This window comes from Gymnogyps californianus, chromosome 3, assembly GCF_018139145.2.
Source record: "Gymnogyps californianus isolate 813 chromosome 3, ASM1813914v2, whole genome shotgun sequence".
NCBI lineage: Eukaryota > Metazoa > Chordata > Aves > Accipitriformes > Cathartidae > Gymnogyps > Gymnogyps californianus.
The window spans coordinates 33,882,683-33,908,769 of NC_059473.1; the positions used below are offsets into that span (position 1 = coordinate 33,882,683).

At 34.7% G+C, this 26,087-nt stretch overlaps 1 protein-coding gene across 1 annotated transcript in view; it reads right to left on the reverse strand.

The window, feature by feature from the left end:
- The window catches only part of DNAH8 (dynein axonemal heavy chain 8), a 148,112-nt gene that overhangs the window by 98,128 nt on the left and 23,897 nt on the right, over positions 1-26,087 (reverse strand). Inside the window, 15 exon segments of the mRNA XM_050893244.1 lie at positions 2,726-2,863; positions 3,775-3,875; positions 5,035-5,097; positions 5,691-5,804; positions 6,810-6,914; positions 10,159-10,394; positions 12,617-12,743; positions 14,383-14,579; positions 16,605-16,800; positions 19,356-19,433; positions 20,888-20,998; positions 21,931-22,040; positions 22,894-22,900; positions 23,178-23,309; positions 24,104-24,223. Coding sequence (XP_050749201.1) covers positions 2,726-2,863; positions 3,775-3,875; positions 5,035-5,097; positions 5,691-5,804; positions 6,810-6,914; positions 10,159-10,394; positions 12,617-12,743; positions 14,383-14,579; positions 16,605-16,800; positions 19,356-19,433; positions 20,888-20,998; positions 21,931-22,040; positions 22,894-22,900; positions 23,178-23,309; positions 24,104-24,223 — 1,835 coding nt within the window.

Here is a 26,087-nt window from a genome sequence, read left to right on the forward strand (position 1 = left end):
GCTTATCATCACAAACTCTTTATTCCCAAACAGAAAACAAAGCAAAATTAGTTAAATTTCACATATGTAATCCTTGTACAAATATATTTACTTCAATTTACAATACCAGTAATACACATGGTACATATTAACATACCACTTCGGAGATAGACATGAAAATTAGAAAGATATGACCACCTTCTCCTCTACTTTTGGTTAGTGGTCCTGAAACTATTCACTAAGAAAATGAAAATTATATACTTCTAATGTGGAAAAAAACCCCAGCAAAACAGTTAAATGAATATTCACCTCTTTGACCACACTTTTACAGAGCCTACACACTAAGAATTAAGCAGCTGACCCACCACAGGAATGTCCTAATGTAAATGATAAAGTATATCCTTAGCAGGAAAAGTAACACAGCCTGGATCATATTTCCCTTGGTTTTGCATCCTTTGTCGCTTATCTCTCTACCTCTCACTGATATAATTTCACATTTTCTGTAATCAGGTACAATACAGCAGTCTGTGTCTGGTTTAGATCTATGTTGGTGCTGTGTGGTTGCCAGTACATTTATGTTGATTAGCTCCCTGGTTGCTGTCAAACAGAATGTTTAATACCTGCCTGCCTTTCCCTGAAGGGGAAAAGTATTTTGTGTCTGGTTTTGGACTACTGTGAAGTTTTGACTTTTATAAAACTCATTGGCACTTAAGGTTATTTTGTAAGAAATTTGCCTTGTTGAAAGCTGAAACTAGCCAATAGGTTAAAAAAAAAAAAAAAAGTATTCAAGAATGCTGAAAAAGAGGAGCACAGACATGGTCAGATAGTGACATCACAGATCACCTTTTTCCTTAGAAAACCAGGCAAAACATCTGAATATTTTATAAATTTCTCTGTTTGCAGCCATTCTTTTCATTCATTAGTGAAGAGGTAATGCCAGGTTCAGTGAATTGGGACACAGGAATCGGATACAGCAAAGAGGCAGATTATGAATGACATGCTGCAGGTTCCAGAGCTGTTACCCTTATTGAGTCTTGTGAACCAGGAGATACCATTTTACACAAAGACAAGATACTGCCAATTAGGTGTCTGACAACACCTTGCTTCTTTGAGAGACTCTTAATCCCTGAAATTCTATCAGTATATGTATCCTCAACTTTGGGAAAGAAAAATACTATTTGGCACATATTTCCTTGAAAGGTTATTAGTCTCTGGTTAATGTTTCCCACTTAGAAATTCAGAAATAATGCAAATCTAAGACCCAACCTTCAACTCTGACTGTAAAAAGTGCAATTTCAAAACTATGGAAATTCTTCACTTAGCAATTTTATGCCTTATAATGACATATTTGATATATCAGTTAACCTTCAGGAAAACATATATTTACTAGACTACCATGACACCCCGGACTAGAAGCCAATAACAAAAAAAAAAAAATCAAGTAAAAAATTCCCCATTCTGTAGTACAGATCCTCTCCCCCCAGTTTAGGAAGGTTATGCTCCTGTTTTTTGGTTACTTGAACCCATCAGTGCGATAAGCCATGAAAAACTGCCAAAGTAATGCCAAGAAATAAGATATATTGACAAAATGGAGAATGGAAGGAAATGATGGGTAAATAAGTGGGATGAGTACTTAACAGCCTAAGAAAGAACTATTTATACTGAAGGTTTTTCTCTTCACTGCAGTTACAAAAGAAGTTGCCCTTTTATACGCTTCTACTTGAACTACCTTAAACAAATGTCAATTTCAGAAAGTAATATAATTTAGCTCTTGCAGAGCGTTGTATTTCAGCAATTAGACTTTAACATTATCTAAGATTCATTTAAAGCTGTTTTAACAGGCCTGCACTGCTCTATAACTGTAGTATAGATATACTCTAAAATACCAAATACTGGCACAAGTACAAACATACAACAATTAGTCATGCCTTTATTTTGGAAACTAACAATGAAAGATTCTGGAATATTGTTCTAATAGGAGGACTGGGTGTGCAAAGAAAGTGCCAAGAAAGCTGGAGTTGTTTTAGGATGGAGCTTGCCGAGCTTGTAACAGGACTCTATTAGGAGCAGGAGAGTTGGGGACTGCACTCAATGATGTAGTTATTCTGTTGTAAAATAATCCTTGTCCTAGTCTTCTATATTATATTTCTTCCCAAAATAATATATGTACTTTTGCAAACATTAAAAGTAGAGTTAAATTAAAACGTTAGAAAATACTTCTGAATCAAACTAATTACATCTAATCCTCTCAACAGGGTCAAAACCATTTTAAGCTTCCAGCATTCCTGCAATATTTGTAACTTTTTTACAAACCCATACCATTTAAGACACTCCACATTGTTAATGTATTTGAAATGGCAGAAATGTTTTTAAAAAAGGATAAAATATTCTAAAAGACTCAGAAATGTTATTCTTGTATTCAGGACTTAAAACCAATGGGCTAATCCTCCTAGTTGAAGAATTTACCTTTTACAAATAAACTTTCAGCTCTCCTAACCTCTTGGTTAGTTTAGCTAAGGAGATCGACTCTTCAACTGATTGCATACCCTTCGATTATCAAAACTACAGGTAAAAGGCTGGTTAACTAAAAGTATAGTGTTATTCCACTCTTCCTTGGAGAATCGTATTACTTTATGATAACCTTTATTCATGGAAGTTTTGTATTTAAATATATCAAATAGCTTTACTGAAGTCACCTAAATCTTAATGCATTTAACATCAGTTATAATTCATATTATGAACATACCTGTTTTGAAAACCCAGAAGTTCAGCATTAATTTTTTCAATATCTACATCTGCCCAAAGTATCTCATAATAACCATTGATATTGTTTATTACAGTATCATATAATCCATACAATTTTTGCAGCAAGCCTAACTCCTTCCTGGGGAAAAAAAAATCATACCAATAATTTCAATAAGCTATTTGGATATCTCACAATAGTTAAATACCTGGTATATGTAATATTAGTACAAAAAATTGAGGTAGATCAATTAGATTATGTTTCGTAATGAAGAAAAGAACACTTCTTGAATAAAATCCACAACAAAGAGCAGACAGTTGGTACTAAGGACCTAATATCCATACTAAACGTATTTGGGGGAAGTTTTGCTTTAGTCTAGTTCTATAAAACTTCCATTCATCCAAAAGGAACCTAGCTTATGTACCCTGAGCTGGCTCTGCAGTGCAAAGCAGAGCATGGCAAGTGGGGACAATTAGTTGATTTACTTTGGAAGCACTCTCTGAATCTGAATTAAAGTGCTGATCTAAAAACAGCCAGAAAGGGTCAGATCCTCATCTGGTGTAAATCATCATCAAACCATTGAAATAGCTGGTGCAAAAACTTTAGAATCTGATTCTCATTTGTATAGCTGCTCAAAAGATCTAGACTTTCATAAAAGCTCTAGTTATATTTTTCATATAGGATAACACACTGACCTTTCCTTGCCTTTTCCTTGTTCGCTCTTTGTACCATATCTTAATACATAATAGTATATTTACTCATCTACACATATACATATATATATTTCTAGGACATGGTATTCTTCTCCTTTATATAGTATTTACATGTAGTAAAATAATCTAGTATGGTTCTGTTACCATAATAAACAAAATTAGTTTTCATTGGCAAATTCATTAGACCATGATTCATCAAAATTTTTATTGATTTTTTAATTATTATTTAATTTAAGGCAATGGAAACTTTCCATATTGTAATATTTCCCTCTTTGGTGTACCCTAGGCCTTTCTAACATACTTAATAAACACCTAAGACAGTTGTATTTCCACAGTTACCTGACTTTGTGCAAAACTTCATAGTCTGTGACAGGCAATCCAAACAACTGTTCACCAGATGAGTATGTGATAAACTTTCTCCACAGCTCATCAAAGTTAGCCTGATAAAATTAGGATTCATACAGACAAAATGAAAATATGTTTATAATATAAGTTTTAATGTAAAATTGTCTAATAATAAACCATTAAACAGTTCTTAACTTGTCTTAAAATAATTCTACCAGAAGCATATTTAAGTGTCTGAAAATATTTGATCTAAAATTTTGAATAGTTCTCATGTAATACTCAAATCGACATATTGAATTCAAATAGTGAATGTTTATATAAGAAGCAATAATTTGAAGAAGCATTTTATAAAAATGGGATGTGAAATGAATTTCACATCATCAAGGGGAAAAAAAAAAGAAAAAAAAAGAAAAAATTTGTATCAGATGGTCAAATATACAGCCTGAAAAAAACACTGAAGAGTGCCAAAAAATACAATTACTTTCAAAGTATAATTGCTGTCCAAAGGATACAATCACCATAGAAAAATGGGAAGAAGAATGATTTTGGCAGTTACTATCCATAAGTACAAAGCATTTTCTTAGCAAAGTAATAAACACAGCAAATTCAACCAAAATCACTCCATTTTCAGTACATATTAGATGCATTAGGAGGTTTAAGCACCTTCTGTTAGTTACTTAGTGCTTTTCACAAGCTTTGAATTTATTTTTTAGAGTTTATACAATATGTAAGAGACTGACAAAAGCCCTGTTGAAAAAAATCTTCAAGTTACTGTAACTTGCAGAGAAAGGAAGAAGGATTAAAAATAGATTAAAAACTGGTTATGGACCCATGAACTAAGGTTCATAACAAACAAATACAAGTTGAAAGACAATTATCTAATAGAAAATGTGATCTTAAAAGGATGAAAAGATTGACTCGTGACTGATATGTAACCTGGCTTCTTTTCAGTCATTATCGAGTTGTCATACTTGACTCTTCCCTTTTCTACTGCTTTTATTACTTCAAGTCGATAATTTCTGCTCACAAAACGCGAAGAGTGAAGCAAGGTTACACATCAATCAATCAATCCTTCCACATAAAGGAAAACATTGCCTGATAGAAACTAAAGTGTAGTTAACATAATACTACACAAAATATCCACCAAGACACATTTACCAAAGATTGTAAATGTGTCTTTTTCTAAACTTGTTTTGATAAGCAATAGCAGATCTAATTTTAATTATTTGGAAACTCAACAGTTTATTTTCTTACCTGAAAGATCTGCAGCCTATTACTGGCTTCCTGAGGTGGAATACTTGGAACCATAGGTCCTTCCTTTCAAATAAGCAGTTAACAAAAATTGAGTATTAATTCTCAAAGTGACTGAATGCCACTGTATATTTACAGGTCATCACAAAATGCATATTTTTTTGGTAGTCAAAATCCAATCAAGTTATGTATCCTGGTAATGCAATACTTACAATGGTCAATCTAAGAAAAGATAACTTTTATTAAATTGAAAATTCTTTAGCTTAATTAAACTCAATAGGACTAGACTTTCATTTTTCATATTTTGTTCTTTTGCTGAAAATAAAATACCCAGTGAGTGGCCTGAGACTATCTTTTTTAATGTTGATGTGTGAGCAAAGATGCCACAACATTTACTACAATTTCTAAATTAATTTCCAAATTAATTTAGAAATTATTTTCTAACTTAATATTTCATGGCAAATTGTACCACCAGGGATTCTTTTCTTTCCTTACAGAGTTGTGTGCACTTATTTCTTCATACTGAAAAGTTTGACCTACAATGATGACTGCTTAGCAACCATGGCATCAAACATCCAGTAGCTGAGCAGAATAAAATTCTGGCACCCAACTGCTGCAAATAAGTACAAGTCTTACAGGTAACTACTAAATTCATTTACCGTTTCATATGACATTTCAAAGTTTGACACATCCTCCCGAAAAACTGCAACTGATTCTAGCAAATTACTCTTAAATTTGGGCTGAACTTGAACCAACTCATCTTGAACTCTGGTCTGACATACAAAAGATTAAAACCAAAGTTATTTCTTTAAAAATCAGGAACAGATATTTGAGTTACATATAAACCAAAATTATAAATAAAAAGTATTAAAATTCTGAACAAAAATTAATTATTTGAAGCTAAATAGATTTTTTTTTTCCTTTTATGGTGCCATATGTTCAGTTTTTGAGATGAAAAGTGGAGAGGAAAAAAAACACAACCAAAAACCATAACAAAATCTCCCTTCCACCTTTAAGTGAACACGTTCCATTACAAGGGGGTGGGGAAACAAAAGGACACAGAAAAGGGGAAAAAAAAGATCCTGTTCTCTTCCTTCCTTCTGTCCCTCCAAAAGAACTCTCAAAACCCAAAGTGTTAGGGTCTTCTTCCTCATGGATGGCTCAGCCTTCTCTTTAACAACTTTCTTATTCTTTGCTCAAAATCTTGAGAGAAAGAACCAAGAGCTGCATGAAATGCAAATGTAAAATATACTCTTGAGCCCTTTCCAGAGTGATTAATCTGTGAGACAGGATCTAACTTAATTGTTCCAACAAAATAGCTACATATTTCCATCTAACCTTCTACACTACAGAAAATATTCAATAGATATTGAGCTTTTGAGGGATATAAGGCTGTCCTAAACAATAAAGGTAAATGTGCAATCACCACTTAGGGGTAAGGGCACTAGCAGAGTATGCACTTCTTAAAAACAGGTAATCTAAGGGTAGTAATCTTCCTGATCAGACAAGAATGACACAAAAACTGGAAATGAAGGAGAGCAGAAAGAGCCGAGACATTTTCTTGCGGGTTTTAAGCATATATCTAAAAGCTACAATAATATTTAAATATTAAAGAGCTCTAGAAAATGAACATACTAATAAAAGGTATAGACATTAGTGTGCAACTGAGGCCAAGAGTGAGAAGACAGAGTGGAGAGACAATTGGTCCCACACTGTCATTTATACTCTAAAAAAGCACATGAAGACAAATGGAAAATAACATAGTTTTATATACTTACAGCTTTGGTCTGTAATTTATTAAAAGAATATCTGAGTGTATCAACTCCTTCTGATTCCTCTTTTGTAACCTCAATTTCAAATGTATTTAAAATGGCATAGGCTTCCTAGATGAAAAAATAAAACCTTAGGAATGATGCATTTTAAGTTAATTTGCAGAAACATAGATCCAATTCATAAGAAACACTTCAAAGAAAATCTGTTCATGTAATTTAGGCATAAAATATTTATTTGTTTTTCTTAAAATAACGATGATGAATGAAGAACCAGGGAACAAAAGCAAAAAATATTTCTTCAAAAATGTCTTGGATGAAATACTAGAAAAAATATACAAAACCAATACATTTAATATTAAAAATATATAAAATTTTATCATCTCAATGGTATTTTTATTCCACTGATCTACATTCCACCTGAATGTAGATTTTGATGAATTTTTCCTAACTCTGAATATTATGCACACTAAACTACACATTTTTAAATGTTTTGCTATATCATCTATAAAATATTTATTACTATGTTTGCCAAACTATCAAATGCCTGCATATGTATCTGTTACAGAATGAAATTTTCTTATCGCTTGTTCTCATCTGCAATTTGTTTGCATATCTTCTGTTTTATTATCTTCCTCCTACACATATGGCATTATTTAAAAATAAGATCATTTTCATATTTTATAGTTTCCCAACAGATAGGCAAAAGATTTGCTAATGAAGACAAACAGCAGTGTGCATTATGTTAGCTGCTCCTTTGATCGACAACTTGTATTCTGTGCAGTTTGTGATGGTTGATAAATACAGTTGTTTATTCCATGCAGATATCTACACTTAGAATTCTCTCCTGTTCAGCTTCTGAGAGAGGTGTAGACTGAACCATTGAGGTTGAAAGGGGCCTCTGGAGATTGCCTAGTCCAACCCCCCCTGCTCAGAGCAGGGTCACCTAAATCAGGTTGCGCAGGACCATGTCCAGTGAGGTTTTGAACATCTTCAAGGATGGAGAGTCCACAACCCCTCTGGGCAATCTGTTCCAGTGTTTGAGCACCCTCACAGTAAATTTTTCTCAGGTTTAAATGGAATTTACTGTATTTCAATCTGTGCCCATTGCCTCTTGTCCTGTTATTGGCTGCCCAGTACGTGCATGTCTCTCTTGTATTGGGAAGCCCAGAACTGGACACAGCACTCCAGATAAGTCTCGTACCCCAGAGTAGAAGGGATCACCTCCCTCAACCTGCTGGCAACAGAACTGCTAACACAGCCCAGATACTCTTAACCTTCTTTGCTGCAAGGGCACTTTGCTAGCTTATGTTCAACTTGGTGTACACCAAGAAACTCAGTTCTTTTTCTGCAAAGCTACTTTCTACCCAGCCTGCACTGGTGCCTAGGGTTATTCATCTCCTGGAGCAGGACTTGGCATCTCCCTTTGTTGAACTTCATGAGGTTCCTGTTAGGCCATTTCTCCAGCCAGGTCCCACTGAAAGGCAGTGCAACCATCTGGTGTGTCAGCCACTCCTCCCAGTTTTGTGTCATCTGGAAACTTGTTGAGGGTGCGCTCTGCCCCATCCTCCAGGTACACAGTACTGGACCCAGTATGGACCCCTGGGGTATACCACTACTTACTGGCCTCTAACTAGATTTTGTGCCACCGATCACAATCCTTTGAGCCTGACAGTTTTCAGTCCAATTCTCCATCCACTCATCTAGTCCACACTTCATCAGTTTGTCAATGAGGATGTTATGGGAGACAGTGTCAAAAGCCTTGCTACCATCACAATAAACAATATCCACTAGTCTCCCCTTGTTCACTAGTCATCTCATCGTAGAAGGCTATCAAGTTGGTCAGGCATGATTTTGCCTTGATAAATCCACATTGACTATGCTCAATCCTCTTCCTGTCCTACTTTTGCTTACATCAAGCCCTCTTTCCTTCAATCATGTTCTAGTAAGAAATATAATGCCTAATCACCCCATCAAAGTTCTAATTAAATCCACCAAGAAAACAAGACAAAACATTGAAATTACTGATCAGTTGCCATTGTTCTATATTCACCTCCTGATTTTATCAGCTCTATATTCTTTCATTATTTAAGGAAAGCTCATGAAAAAAAGGTCTAAGTGACTTGTTAACATGACTAGCCCTACAGATAGTAATGGAACTTACTACGTTAATATAGAAAGGGAGTGTTTGCAAGATATATAGGATACAAGTGGTTTGGGAAAGAACCTTTATCCTAATGTTCATCTCAAAGTGCCAGAAGCAGGTATAAAAAAACAAGCAATGTTAATACTTCATAATTTTGTATACCTTTTATTTATTTACAAATTTTGCATCATTTCCTACACATGTAAAACCTAGCAAATAGACAGTGCTGAACTCCGTTCCTCTTGCTTGTTTTATTTAACATCTATGAGTATGACTATCATGTCCATATCTTCAGCCTGAAGACAGTCAGTCTAAGAAATAATATTTAGTAGATCTGAATATTACTTTAAATGTTGAAATTATTGTTCAGGTTCTTCCTTTACTTGTTTAATCTCTACCTCTTTTGGCTCACAGAAATGGTTATGTTTGCCTTCAAATAGTCTCTGTGTCATTGCTGGCTTACAAACCACTGCATAAATTGCTAAAACAAAACCCACTTTCTTCACATAAAACTAGCAAAAGTGAAAACAATCCACCGAAAGTCCTTTCTGGTATCATGCTAATAGAACAGTCTTCAAGAAAGAAAATGTTACCATACAGCAATACAATTTCTTCTCCGAAAGGTGGATGAAAATATAAAACAAATGTGTTCTATTAAGCTGACTGTTTCTGAGTATGAGAATAAATACCAAGTATATATAAAACTTAATGAGCTTCTTTTAGCTTCTTTCTTATAGGGAAAACTAAAAGAATGCTGCAAGTTTCCGACAGCATACAGTGATGTGTGGCTCCATGAACATATTCTGCTTATATTGAAAGGGGTTAGATGATCAAGATGTTTGTTTATAGATACAGAAAAGTTAAGAAGAGGATTAAGGCTAATGGAAAAGCATACAGCAAAAGGGAGAATATTGCTCCCTTCTCTTGTGCTCTCATCTGCTTATTTCTGCATGTTGTCTCCTAGATTGTATTTATATTATAATTTGAGAGAGAATAATTTTTTCTGTTCTGCATTTATATAGTATCTAGCAAAGTATCTAATACTGATTCATAATTCATAATAAAAATAACAACAAAAATATTACTTTGTTTCCCATCTTCAGCCTAGATGCTTCAGGACAGTAAACTCATTGTTTGGGTTCTCAGTTTATCTTATGATTCCTATTATATAATATCATTTTAATCAAGATAAAAAATTAAAAGTCATCTTACTTCAATAGGTCCCAGAGTCATATCCATTTGTATTTTATTATCACGTATGATAGATAAAGCTTCCATTGCAAATCTGACGTCATCTAAGTCACGCAGAGGTCGAGACAATTTCTTTAAATATTCAGTTATGAACGACATCATGTCTGTCATCTTCTTTTTATATTCTTCATTTAAATAACGACAGAGGAGCATCTTCCAGCCTTTGGCTTCAATTGCTAAGGCTATTTTCAGTGGGCCTGATTTAAAAATAATAATAATTAAAAAAAATTATTTAATCTACATCTTAATTCTTTTCTGTAAAAAAGCCCCACATCATCACATATGGTTCTTTAACAGCAATTAGGAAAAGCAGACAGGCAATCCAATTACTGCATTTTAAAAGTTTCAGAACAATTTCAACTATACTTAAATATATTTCTGTTGTTTTATTGTATATTATGATATCTGTAAAACATATTGGTAAGCTTATCTAATAGAACATATAAAGAAGATGAATAAAGAAGAAAATACCTACTTATTAATGTAGATTTTCAGAGAATACCTTTGATATATATTAAACAAATGTATAAAGATCAGTGATATTTAAATGGTTTATACCCATTGAGGAAATGGCATCTTGTGATTTCAATACTAGGATTCGGAATACTTCACAAGTAAAACTGTAAGGTGTCATATCATATGCAGTTAATATATAAACACAAACCAACACTGAAGAGACAGAAAAGCCAATCATTGGCACTCTAACTTATTATCAGAATACATTAGGATTTTAATAGGCAGCATTTTGTACTCTGGTGAAAGAAACCAAAAGATACTAACAGCATATAACATTTCTGCTCACAAAACAAATTTTACAGCAGATATAGTTTCTTCTTTAATAATGTGGCTATTCGCATTAAAAATCTGATTCCTGAAGGCCAGAGGTAATTCGAGAAAGGCACTGTATCCTGTCCAGAAGCTAGAATATGTAAATGATAATAAATCAATTCCCAAACCTAAATTGAGCCCGAAAAAAATACCTGCTTCCCCAGATCATAAAAACATTTCATATCCTTGTTCTTGAGCCTAGAGGACTTGATTCCCTCTGATGCAGTGGTCACAGATGAGGGAGTAAGTGTGACCATCCACAAAATCCATATTCTTTTGGATACACTGCTTCTTATCACTCTTGGTCACAGAATAATAGACAGCAAGAGTTCCAGAGTGAATCAATTGGCTCCAGAGTGGTTTCACTAATAAGAAGTTGCATCCAGGAACTGGATGAGGATATGCAGTCAGCAGTCTGACCATTTTGCTTATTCACTGAAAGAAAGCTAGAGATAACACGCCACCAAGATCCTGAAATGAACTCTAGTCATCAAAGTGTGCGGCTTCTGTCTTTTCTGATGTATGAGGAAGACAAATTGTACAGAGATGATTTCTCAAAGTGCGCAGCTTCTGTCTTCTCTGATGTACAAGGAAGACAAACTGTACAGAGATGATTTCTCAATCATCTAATCAATCTAATCTCTCAGAAGATGGGGGTTGCTCATTAGAAACGTGGCCACACTGATATTTGGAAAGGGATACATTTACTACTTGTCCCTAGATAACAACCACAATAACATCTGCCACAGAAAGTTAAAAAAAAAAAAAAAAAGAACAGTGACACTGGTCCAGAAAAGACGTTAGCTATATAATAATCTGTGAGGCGAGAAGAATAAGTGCCATGGAAATCCTTGCTTCTCTGTCATAGCACAAACAGCTTAATGCTTCAACAAGCAGTTGTCTGGAGAGAATACATTTTTCCACACCTGATTGTTCTTCAGAGTAATATGATCAATGAGTACCAGGTTGTCAGAGCCACAGAAGGCCAGGTACTGAGGCACGGTGCTATTTAGAACTGAGGGAACACATTCCAACACCAGGTCTTGGTGGCAGCTTCTCTACCTTTAAAGACACTAGAAGTGGACAGGAAAACACATGATATTCTGAGAGCTATGGATGCTAAACATGGGAATGGCTAAGCAGCCATACCTCCTGCTGAAACAAACACTGATAGTGAAAAAGAAGCTAATGCAGCTATGTGTTAGTCTTGTGCCAATATCAAAGAAGGTGATACATGCTTCCAATGCTCTTTATAACCACTGGCTGACCTGGTGCCAGAGATGAGTGCCAGGGATGATCAAATCAGTGTCAATACACATTCATTAACTCTTTAGCAAGCCTCCATGATAACTTCACAGCCATGACAGAATTTAATTTCACCACTCCAAAGAGAAGGTGGCAAGGGGAATGGAGGGTTTTTTCAAGTCAGATTTCTTAGAAGGGTCTGAGTAAGCCCTGGCTGATCAGTCAGGGAGGTCTCTTCAGTAATTTCTATTCGTATTGCAAGCATTTATTTCTGAGAATAAATGAAATAACATGACTATTATATTCATTATCTTACTGTACATACAGAGATAAGAGAATGTCTTACCTGTATGCAATTCAATTGGACCAAGAAGAATAATGGGTTTTAAATCTTCCATCTCTTGCTCAAACATAGCATAGTGAAGTATTTCTTCTTTAATTTCAGTCAGAGATGGACAGCTAGCGAAAAATTGCTGTGTGTAGTTTAAAATGTCAATCAAAAAATGTCCTTTTTCATATTTTTGGTAAAACAAGTGGCAACAGTTATTCGGGAATTACTGAAAATGTATACCAGTATTATACCTGTATTTAACCTTCTGTAGCCTTACTAACATAGTGAAATGCATGTGATGAGGCGTTCATGTTTATCAATTTCTCTGCCAGGAACTCTTAAGCTCGTTGGGAAATTCCAATCAAATTTAACAGAGAAACAGATATCCAAGACATGTTAAGCGCCTACTGGTTTTGTGAAAAAAGGTGACAAAACAGAGATCAAAAAATACATGCCCACACTTACAGAAAGACTACACCATTAGCCCAATTATGTGTGAAACAATCACAATAAAACACGTTTTCTAAGTAGTTCCATGAGCAGAACTCAAGTGTAGAAAAGTTTTGTGATTCTGAAAAGCTGCATTTCAGAAATGTTACACAAAAGCTGTATTCAATATGCCTACATTGCACAGGCAAGTAATAAATGCTGAAAAGCTGTTTCCCACTTCTATTCTTTTGTCTGAGAGTACCCAGACAGGCAGTGGAAGCGTTAGCGTAGTGCTAAAGAAAGAATGTAGAAACTAGGGCATGTGTGTATAAAACTTAACTGCATTATTATTGAGGCTTTCTCTGTAGCAGTATCCTTTTCTTCAGCAGTAACTAGATCAAAATAACAATACTTATTTGATTAGACTTAAAATTTTCATTTGACTAACAGTAAATTCTCAGCTCTGCATATAAAGTGGGTTTTTTTAGCCCACATAAACTGCACAACTTGCATTGTGACACTCAAAAGATACTAGTGCTCCTGTAGTAAACAAGGTGATGCAACATTCACAGATCTATGTATATATGAAGTAGTCTATTAAATAGAAAAGATAAGAATAGAAAACTCAATTAAGCCAAGGTTAAATAAAGTAGATATGGAAGCCAACTTTCTTCTACCAAACCTTTAAATTCAAACTCTAAATTAAAACTCTATTGTAGAAGACGGTGTGAAATATTCTGAAGCAGAAGTCCCAGAGACCTCCAATTCCTGGACACTAACTTTTTCTTGCTGTAGTAGACGCTAAATTTTTCTACCACACTTGAGGATTCAAAATAGAGTTCAAACAACCAAGAATTGAATAGAGGATTCTTCTTGGAACAGAGAATGCAGAACTCACCTTCTAAAATAACTACAGGAAGGGTGGTGAATAAAAACATGTATTAAAGTCAAAGTAAACACTTTCCATAGAGAAAAGTGCACAATTATCAGCCCTGATGCTGTGGGAATTTCTATGGGTTGTGGTAATCATGTCAGACTGGGGTAGTTTCTTGTGGCCTAAAATCCAGAGTTCCACAAACAAAAATTAAAGCAATTAACAAATTAGGACCAATTTATCAGTATCTAGAATGGCACAGAAGCAGGAAAAGCCAAAACCCAACACAAAAATTAGGTAGCATGCTATTACTTCTGCTTAGGAAATATACTATTACTACCGAAAGACAAAATAAGAATTTCAGCTGTTAAGATGTAGAACACACATTTTTCTTTGGTTTTTTTTTCTCATTATTTTCTGATTTCAAAATATAAGATTAATGAAGAACAGTCCTGTAGGTGATCATCATTAAACTCACCTGAATTCTGGCATCTCTATCTTCTGTCCACAGCACCTTATATTTCTGAAAGTCCTGCAGAACTTCACTAGCTACCTCTCTTATAGAATTCACAGAAGAAGAGAGGAGCACAACTAATTTAGAAATATCTTCATGTTCTGCAACACCTGAGTAAAAATTTCTTAGCTTTCTGACAAGCACAACATCTTCAACTCCTTCTGTAAAATAAAATTATATATAAATGAATGAACCATTAAAAGTCTGGTTAGAAAACTCTTCTAAACCTATGCATGCCAAGTTAAGCAATGATGCTTTTCAGTAAGGCTGAATATCTTTCTTCAAATGTCTGTCTGACTGCTTAATATGAAAGTACCAAGTGCTAGTTCAGGCCAGGCTCTATAGAGCTAGAGCAAATTCAATCCAGAGTGAATGTTTCCAAATGGAAAGAAAATAGTCTTCTTAATTCACAAATTTCACTTCCTCCCCTGTAATTTAATTGTAACTAGAACATGACAAGGCCTCATAAACATTCTGTGTTATTTTATATTTTTTTTAAATTCATATAATTAAAGTATTTTGATTGTATAAACCCCTTAAAACAGTGTAAGTTTCTTGAACTCTAACATGTTTCAAATAAATAACTTTTTGTTATTTTATTTAGTGGTTTCAAAAAAGATGCTAAACTTTGCCGAGTCACATATTAATGAGTGCAGAAATAAAGTTTGTCATGTTTTGGAGCTGCACTTGTCTTACAAACTGCTAATATCAAAGTCTTTTGAGTCTTGTCTGAAAGAGGTTAGATCTGAATGAAGAAGGAAAAACAAACAAACAAACAAACAAACAAGAGAAAGGACAATCTAGATATTTTCCTAAACTTCTTGCCTCCAATTATGGTTTCAAAGGCAGTTTAGACACTGGTAGCTGCTGCTCCAGTTACATTGTTGATGTTGAATCAGGAGCCCTGTCTCCTTTAAGAACTGCAAGTAAGCTCAAATAGAAGGAAAATAAAATGCAATTTATCATGTCCCTCCTTCATCTTTGATGAATTGCTGAGACAATCAGGGTCAATATAGACACTGATATCCCTGAGATCTAACAAGCCCCTTCTGTCATAACAATGCCTGAGCATTTTGAAGCAGATTTAAGGGAATGGAGAAGAAAAACGCACTCTTCCCACCACACGCATTGTTTAACAGGAGGGATTTAATGCAACCCCAAGTTCTCTTTTAGTCTGAAGACCTTTTCAGGGATATGGTCACTGGAAACAAAGTCTCAGGTTGATCCATCCTTGCCAGTGTACTCCATAGATCTCATTGGCCAAACATTAATGTATGCCCCCAGGTGTTGCTGATGAGTAGTTTAAAGATGATGAAAATTGTTACTTGCTGATGTTGTATTTTGACACAGCAGAGGAAAAGGCCATGACTGTCTGATGAGGATAGTTTCCTGCCACCCTGCTTGAAGCCCATTAAAGAGGTTAAAATCATACAAAGCACATCAGTAGAAGAATAAAGTCCCAGCTCCAGACTATCAAAAAGAAAAACTTTCCAAGATGTTAAAGACTTTCCAAAGGAATCACAACAAAGATACAACTGTATTGCAGATCACTGGCTCAGCCAAGCAGCTAAGAGAACCTGACGGTAAAAATATATTTGGGTTTTTGTGGATGCTTGCAAAGCATATGGAAAGATGCTTAGAAATAATATTAAAGAAAAAACTATCTGACTAAAATGGATGCAGGTCTATCTACAGTCTGAATATTCACATGAACAAACACTTGAAGTGTTTTATAATACATTCTAGGAATATAGCCAGCAATTAAAACCTTTACTGAAATCTAATTATTAAACTAGCTCTTGTTCTATCTCAATATTCCAATGAGAGCTAGTCTACAATCATTGTTTATGGTTTCAACTATATCATTATGGCTACATTCCACAGTAAGTAGGTAAAAAGATAAATTAACGAGCTTACTTTGCGTCAAATTAAATAGGAGATTCAGAATCTAGCAAGTTTTCTAAGATTTTTTTGCTTATTGTTTCTCAAAGTTCTAACACTTCCTTAAGTCTGAAAAGCTATTTCTGACAAATACAGCTAATTAAATCAAAATAAACCCAACAAATTAATTCAAGATAACCCACAGCTGGCCTCTCTGAAGAAAAGTGAGCTTATTCACAAATATTTATATATGGCATTTTTATTAAAGTAAAAAGTTGAAATAAGTAAAAAAAAAAACCACTTACTTTCCCCTTTTTTGGCTATTTTTCCTGCTGATCCAAAGCCTGCTGAAGATACTTGCTGCATGCCTGATTCTGCTTTTAAACTAGATTTTTGCAAATGTCTCTGTCCCCACTTAGCAACTCCACGACTTACTTCCAGTATTAACTGAATCATGCGATTGATGGCTTGCTGTATATCGTCTAAACTGGGAACCATTACCTATTTAAAACAGTTGAAATAAATGCAACTGATGATTGTCATTTTCTAAGACCTCAGTTTTACGCCACTTATAGTGAATTGCAGAACTTGACCCAGAAGAGAAGCTAGAAAATGTAACTTTAAGAGTTTGTCTGGCTCAGAAATGCTTCTAAAGAAATGAAACATACTGTACTACTACCTATTTCTACAGTCACAGTGTGGGTAAAATGACAAGCAAGTCTATAAGTAGATAGATTTATTGGGTTTTTTACAATTACTTTTACAATTCCTACAACATTTTAAACAGCATTTTTATAATGATTTTTATAGGGTGTGGAAATACATTACAAGCCTTGTTTCCTGCATTCTAGAATCATAAAGTATTAAAAATTGCAGGCCAAGATCCTCCTCTGTGTTGCTCTTAACCACTGGATCCTAAATTCTGTGAAAGAGCATTGTAAGAGGGATGGTCATAAAAATACTTTTGGACAGCTCATTTTAAAGAAGATTTACAGCTATATAACCTCTCCTAAGTGCTTATCTATACATATATTCACATTGTGTGTAATTTCAGGCAAAGAAAATCACCTGGATCAAAACGTCAAAGGTCCTAGTTGAATAAATACTGAATGTTTCTTTTCTCTCAAAGGCAGCATTACCTCAAAAACTTTTGCAAGAGCACAGTGTTTAGTAAATTAATGGAACTCCATGCAGTAGCCCTGAAGATCTCAACTTGCATATTTGGCAAGGATTTTGTATCATAATTCTGAGAGCAATCTAATACCCAAGTCAGAAGAGGAAGAGAACTCATATTCAACTACCAGAGTACATGATAAAAAGAACTGGAAGGAAGACAAGGATTCTTGATCTGAATCAAGAACAACTAGCAAACAGGATAGGGTTAAAACACAGGCTCTGGCCTGCCATCATCCACACAGTATAAATGCTAGTATGCTCCCTTAGCATAGTTTGGGACGATGCAAAAAAGCACTCTTCCAGAAAAAATTCAGGCACAGTTTGGCGCATAAAACATGACAGGGGCTGTTCCTAACACACAGTTTGAATGCAAACTCCCAGATTCAGGAAGAAAAGCATTTACTACTGTGGGTACACACCATTTCACATCAGCTCACTTTGAGGTCAAAGAACAGCCTCTAGCCTGTTTTATTTAGTAGTACACGAACAGCCATAAAGTCCCGAACCCAAAACTTTTTGAACCGTATTAGCAGCAATAATGCTAATTGTGACTTCGTCCTGTCCTTGTTTGAAAATAATCCTATGTAGGACAAGGTGGAGTAAAGGCACACATCAGTTTCTACCCGAGAGTGTTCCAGGAAAGAATACAAAAACAGCATTTCTTGTTAAACTTCAGAAGATCACTCTTGTGATACGCTCAATCCTCAAATATAGTCCTTAGAACATAATCTTATAGCTTTCATGTGCCAGCCATCATTTTGAAATGATGAAATCATCCACAGGAGTGTTCAGAACTGGGATATAAACTGCTTAAAAGTGACTCTGATATTTTATAAATCAGTTTCACAGATTGAGCAGTTGCATGCATAAAAGCAAGGATCTTGCAAAATCCTATTAGCATTAGCAAAGTGGTATTTTACCCAGCATTACTTGATTGCTGCCCTGGATCAGCCAAGCATTCCAGAGGACTGGAAAGAAAGACAGATGCACTTCCCTTTGCAGTGGGTGCAGCTTGGGGTTTTATGCTTATACAAATATCAACAAGGTAAAAATTCTACACTTTGACAGACATTAAACATGTGTACACACACACAGCACGAATGTACAACAGAATGCCAATATGAACACTGGTTCAATGTCAAAGGAATATCACCTTAGAACAGAACCTTTCTTCCATTATAATTTCATGAATTTAAAACTTTTAATCTTTATAAGACAACTGGATAATATTAAGTTACCTTCTCATTATAAAATAAAATACCATACATATTGCTGACACAGTGTTATCTTACTCTACAAAAGGAAAACAAATGCATGCACTAGTTCTTTGTAATCAAGCTGCCTTTTTGTTCTCTGCACACAGAAATCCACAGCTCTTTCCTTGGTTTTGAATCTTCTCATTTTTGGTCAGTGTTCCTCCTTCTGGTCATCTTACTTCCTATTGAGATGACTAAAGCCAAACTGAGCAAAGATAATGTTCATTATTTTTATTCAACAAAGGATTTAAATCACACAAGGAACAAAACAGTTAAAATAAAAAACAAACATGAAAAATCTATTCCAGCAATGCAACTGCTACACGTGAAGGAGAACTGTAATCATTCTGCAAAGAACACTGATGAACAGATTGCAATATAATTGCTGAAACACACAAGAACAATAAAAGGCCAGGTTCTGCAAGTACCACTAAGACAGAAACAGGAACGCTGGGACTGCGAGCACATTTCATCAGTGCTCTCAGTGCACTGAAAGGCCTGAGCAACTGTTCTTTGGAATGGATGCTGGTTCAGTAGAAGTGTGCCCACGCCCTGCACTTGGGCAAATGCAGAGATAACTATACGACAGTGTATTTTACCTTACCTATATGACACATAACTTACCACATTGGGAACAGCAAGATGTACTTCCGCTTTTAGAAAAGAAGCAACCTCTTCAGATTTGCTTGGACGAACAGAAAACTTTGTTCTTCCAAATGTAGTTTTGCTGAAAATAATTTTGAAATATGTCATAAATACTTCACCATGAAACTCCCTCAAATTATCTTAGAAATATAATTTTGAGCTACCTTTTCTGGGCAAACCCTCATGGAGAACTTTCACATTAAGTTACTTGACAAAACTTACAGAAGCTTCTTGTTTAAAGGGTAAAGATAACAGCCAGAGCTCCATCATTCAGACAAAGGTTACCTTGGATTCAGCCATTGCTTTCAGAATTTTTTATCCAGAATATTTTCTGATTCTGGATTTCAGTCTCTCAATTCAAGAATGATGGAACTCTGCCAGTGCTTTAATTAGGGCATAAGAAGGTTTTACTGACCATTTCATGCAACAACCTATCAAGAGTAAAAGTTGCTTCATTGCAGTTTAGATAAATATTCAACAGAACAGAAAAAAAAAGTTTCAAAGATGACAAGCTAGTGCAAAATGATAAATACATGACCTGAACCCACTCAAAACTAAAACCTAAAAACAAAGTGCAAAGTACAATTTCTAAATGCTATGACATGGTGACCAAATAAGGGAGGATTCAACAATACGATACTGTAGACAAATATAAAGGACACATTCAAATGAATTCCTACTGACTTCAATAAGATCAGGATTTCAATACATTTTCTATGAAAGATGTCCTCAGAAAAAGAAAAAAGTAACTCAAGCTTTAACACACATTAATGGCAAAACACCATCAACTTCACCTGCTTAAAAACAAATTCTCTTAATAGAATTCTAAGTAGGCTTTTCAATATACAATATATTATACTGAAGCAATTCTGTCTCTGAAGTGTATGCCTGTTCGAGCAGAGAAGCATCTATAGAAATTATACTGAATATAGGAGAATGATAAAATCATATGGATCTTGCCATTATCGTATAGAATTCATAGAGAGTGCATGGATGATCTTTAACCCATGGGAAACAACTCTGAGTGCATAGCCATGCTTGCAGAAATAGTGTGAAATGAGATGAACATATGGGCACACTGCCATATGTGACCTAGAATGGCCATTTAAATTCTAGTAATTTGTATTGGACTATAAATTGTACTCACAGCATCTTGAAAGCAATCCCAAGCAAAAGATACGGGACTAAAAAAAAAAAAAGGGTGCAGGCAGAGGGGAAACAATAGTAGAAATAAACTTCATTTTCTGCACAAAACGAAGTGCATAGACTGTAACTAACAACATAAAGAATTACAGATAAAAGAAAAGTGTGGGCCCAAAGCATCACTGCAACAAAAAGTGAATACTCTCCAGGTTTTGCTTGAGCTAAAAGGGCCAAGAGGTCTGGAACTGTTTGACTAATGATACATGTGCATGTATCATTACACATGCAAATGTATATTTGCATTATTATATTAACACAGAAATAACTCTGTTCTGATAATACTATTGAAGGAATCTTTCATTTGCAACTTACTTTGAAACAAATATTCTTTTTTTAAGACTATCCAGAGACAGTCGGGTGGCTTTCTGGAGGCTGTCTAGCAGTTGGTGACTGAAATAGGCAACCACCTCTTTACATTTCTGTAATAAATGAAACATACATTATTTAGTATTGTATTCAGACAGGAACCTAAAGATTATCTCAAAAGATTTTAAGTCAAACATATTAGTTCTTGTGTGAAGGAATTTATGCTGTAAGCTACATGAGAAACACAAGGGAAGAAGTTGGGGGAAAAATAGCTTGTAAGTAAGTAAATAAGTAAAAGCTGCATGAAAAAGAGAATATAGCATCTGAGGAAACTCAATTTGTCTTATTCAGAGACAGAATACTGAGATCTGGCTGAAGTCTCATCCTCCTTCAGAAAAGCTCTCCATATTAAAAAAACCCACCATGAGTTATCCAAGAATATTGATGCATATGTACCCTTTTCAAATAAGAGACAAATACAGTAAAATCTGACTGTACTGGATTAAGAACAACATAAAAATACAGCAACATGTAATGATCACTAGCACAAAACAACAGACTGCAACCTTGTAACATTATTGCATTTGTGCTTGCAAGTTTGTGAGTCTCTGTTCTCTACTTCCACTTCCCTTCTCTGCTGAATATGAAGAGATTGTATTCTTCAAGGAAAAAGTAGAAAGGTGATCTTTCTTGGTGAAGTTGGAAGAGGATGGCAGAAAGGATGAATGTTTCTGCCCACCCAAGAAGGAAAGCCTGTGTTACAGTTTAGGCATAATATTCTCTCCAAACTTTTACACTTACCACTCACATATCGAGAATTTATTTAATAAAGGTGATAACTGGAATAACATGGAATATACTTTTGAAAGCTAAAATCCATCTTAAATTCACTTTGTAGGGAAACTATTTCATCATTTTTACATGATGTTTGATATTGTCTATGTAATGTCTTTCTGTAATACAGATATCCAGCTACCAAAACTCAAGATACTGTCTACTAATGTGATCAGTCTGAAAAAAAAAATCCCTTCTTATTACAAAATACCTTTCTAAACTCATCTTCTTTATCATTGCCCTTGCTATTATCACCACGACGAGCTGCAGAAGTATTCTTTTCTCTCTCTTCTTCATTATTTCCAAACACTATATGTTTTTCTTTTACTGTAAATTTTAAAGAAAATATGTATTTTTTGTTAACTGAACATTGTGTTCTGCTTTGAGGCATGCTATCCCCCCTCTTTACAGGCAAAACAATACTGGTTTTTATTTTACTAGTACCTGGATCAGCTAACTGGTTTTATTTCATGCCATTTTTTTCATGCCATTTTTTTCACACCAGGAATCTGGTTAAGAGCCCAGCCTATAAGCCTCAGCCTAACAAACACCATGCACTACAAACATGTTATTAAAGATAGGTAGGCAGACATGGATATATCAGATGGAAATGGCCAAAAAAAAAAAAAACCCAATATAAACAATTTAACAAAATACAGAGAAGGATCTTTTCATCAGGCTTTTCTGGTTGCATTGTATTGAACTACCTGGAGTATTGACCCTGACTATGCCTCTATACCTGGAGGAAACTGAGCGCTGAAGGAAAAAATCCTGTGTAAGAAAAGGAGCTCCATTACTGATGAAGCCTCAAAATACATTTTTCTTTAAAACAAAATATTTTTCTCCAACTATAAACTACTTCTCCTATAATGGTACAGGACCTCCTAAAATCTTTGTAACACACCCCAGAGCAGTGGGAACCAGCCATATTGATCAGCTGTGAGCCTCGTATGCTAGCAGCTGATTGTCAACTGACTGTACTAATTTAAACTGACCAGCCAGTAAAGCACTGGTATTTGAGATACAGTTCTACTGTGGCAGAAAAGTCACAAAGAGAGGCACAGTACCAAATACCTGACACAGCTGAGAAGAGAGGAACACTGTATTTCACTTATGGAGAAGGGGAGGGGAAAAAAAAGGTTTAATGAGTGACTAAGAGAAACAGAACCATAACGTTCTTCCTCTAGAGCAAATACCTTGGTAATCTAAACAGAAGGACAGAGTTTAATTCTAGAAACTCCACCAATACTCAATTACCTCCGTATCTCATTGGCTAGTGGTTTCGTTTAACAGTGGTAATTGAAGGCAGAACTGTGACAGAGATGAAACTGTGGTGGGAGGGAGAAGTCTGAAGAAAATTAGCTAAAGCAATTCAATTTTGATACATACTAGCTAAATCTACAGAACTAGGGACAAAAATTTTTATTTAAATAATCAACATTATCTACCTGGTAATACATGTTTTTCTGAGGTTTTCTTAGAATATTTAATTTCATAATTCTTTTCAAATACAGATATTAGTTCTTGAACAGCATCTTCAACATGCATGCTTTTGTGGTTCAATAACTCAGCACATTCTTTAGTATGAGCCTGTTAAATAAAAATATCAGTCAATTATCTTAGTATCACTGATTATCTTATTACTGTTCCTCTTCATGGAGAGCCAAAACATTTCCCTGAATATTGCATTCTTCAGACTGACACTATTTCAATGAAACAGCAACATTTTTAAAAGAAAACTGAGAAATCATACCCAAAAACTTTATCCAAAATTATAAAAATCTTCTGTTATATTATCACTATATTTTTAATGCTTTTTTTTTTTAAATTTCCATTTTTGAAATGCATTGGTATTTTTAAGGGCCAGAAGAAAATCTTGAATATTGAAGGGAGGTCACAGTCTGAATCTGAAATTACCTAAATACTTTCAACTGTCCTTAACAATTTTACTTACTTGCACTCATTTACTAACTTAATACATTTTTAGCCTCATTTGGAATCAAGAAAACTTTCACATTCTCAAATATACTTGTTGGAAAGTATTTCTTGCCTTCTCCTTTAAAAAAACAGTTTGGAAAAAATAGGAAAAAAAAAAAAGGCTGCATATGTCCAAGTATTTTCATACATAAAAAATCTCATCTAGTTGTGAAGCAGTTAAATAAATAAAAATTATCTACGAAATACTACAGCTTAAGTATCTCAAATACCTAAGAACCAATTTATCTTCATATAAAATATTTTAACCAAAATATTTTAATAAAAAACCATTATGCTCTGTATTTCTACAGTGAGAAGAATTCTTTTCTAGTTTTACGTTAATTTACTAAGGTGTTGTTTCTAACATGCTCAAGAATTCAAGTTCAAAGATGTAAAGTGGCACACACCTCATTGCAGGTCAACATTTTCTCTACTTTGATAGGACCATCTACTGGTAAGACAATTAAAAGGGTATTTGATATTTCTTTTAATATTAAATCAATCTGCACTTCACTTAAATCATTAACCTAAAAAAAGAAAATCATATTAATACCGTACATTTATCTTTAAAGCATAATGTATTCTATTTTAAAGAGTTCTAACAGGTACACAATGTTTTGCAGAAAAATAAAAATCATACCCCTCTACCCAATGAAAATGCAAGAACCTTACACAGTAGAAAATCCGCTAAGAAAGTGAATCATAACAGAAAAAAACCCTTGTGTAAAAGCACCAACACAAAAGACCTCAAGATGAGAGAAACAGAGAAAAAAGGAAGCACAGCAATGCCTCATGGGTTATGGTAACTTAGGGGATATTTACAATGGCTAAATATAGTCTGCTTTTACTGTGACTTATCCTCTTTCTCTGTTATCTACAGAGGGAATTTAGGGAGACAAGTACCCTACAAAAAAAGCTAGCCTTTGTTAACATGTTCCATTGCAGACAATCTGGAATATGAACAGTGAAAGAACAGATGTAAGTCTGGAAATTATACGGTTACTATTGCCACAGAAAACAAGAACTTGATTGCTAAGAGTGTATGTATTTAAATTCTGCACAGTGTGACAACACATTTCTAAAAAGATTAGTAGTGTGCACAATTTCATTTCAGGCAGTCCTTTAAAAACAAAATCTTGTAATACTTAAGTATCTGCTGGTTCCACACTGGGAAACTGAGACATACAAATACTTGAGAAAGTGAAATCTTTAGAGGAATTTGGTGTTTCCACCTACTTCTTCACAGATTTCTGGTTATCAGCACCATATTTTTAAATTCACTGTACAAGTGAAATTAATTCACAGACAGTATAAGCCAAGACAACTTCTGCACCATAACAGCAATGATCTAATTTTTGAATGAACTTCTCTTGACAGCTCTTTGAGCTGATCAGTCTTGGAGATGAGATGAATGAGTGACAATGGAAAGAATTATCTCCTATGCCCCAAGAACCTCATCAGAAAGTGGCCCCAAGATGAAGAGTAGCTTCTTTAAACTTGTTTTTCTTCTGTCCTGAAAGTTTAGGAATTGATGGAATAGAAGAGAACTCTTGCTCCATGATGTTATCCATGCTAGACTCCTGAAGAATCCTTGCTGTTTTAACAGCAGTTTTAGGCAGACAGGCAGTAATAGTAAGTCAGACCCCAGATCTTTCTAGTTATGCAGGATACACTGTTGCTAGATTAAATAAAACAGAGCAAGAAAACAAGCTACGTTAATATAAGATGATCAGATTCTTGTTCATGATCTTACTGGCCACGAGTCTAGTTGCAAGGCAAGGAAGGGCCTGCTGTAACTTGCTTGATGGGTTAGTCTTCAGTTCTTCTTCTTTTACTCAACATAGCTTTTTCACTGGGTTTTTGATTCTAAATTACAGCATTATTAGCGTTCAATCAACTACAGTGAAGCAGCTTTGTCATGGCAGAATCCAAATAAAATTGACTTCTGTCCAATTTTTAATTTTTTACCTGAAATATTCTGCATCTGTGATATCCCATTGTTTGTCACAATATCACTCTTGCTTCTGTTTTACATCACTTTTTCCCTATTTGTTTATAATATCCCATTCACAGTAATCAAGAGTCTAACCAAGTTTACATATTTTTGTATTGATATGGGAGGGGTAAGAAAGTCAGAAATGTACACAGCCTACATATTTAAGGAAAACAGAGCGTATCTACAAAAGACATGGTTATTTCAGATATACTCAGGCTCAGAGAACTGTTAATTTCTTACATAGCAAATCTTTTTTTCAGCTTTGGGTTTCAGTAGCGAACAGAGCACTTGATCATAATTATGTTTTCCTGCCATACAGAAAAAGAAGTGGATATACCCACCAGTGACTAACAATCTTCTACCACAGGAGACACAATTTATGATATTGGTAGGAG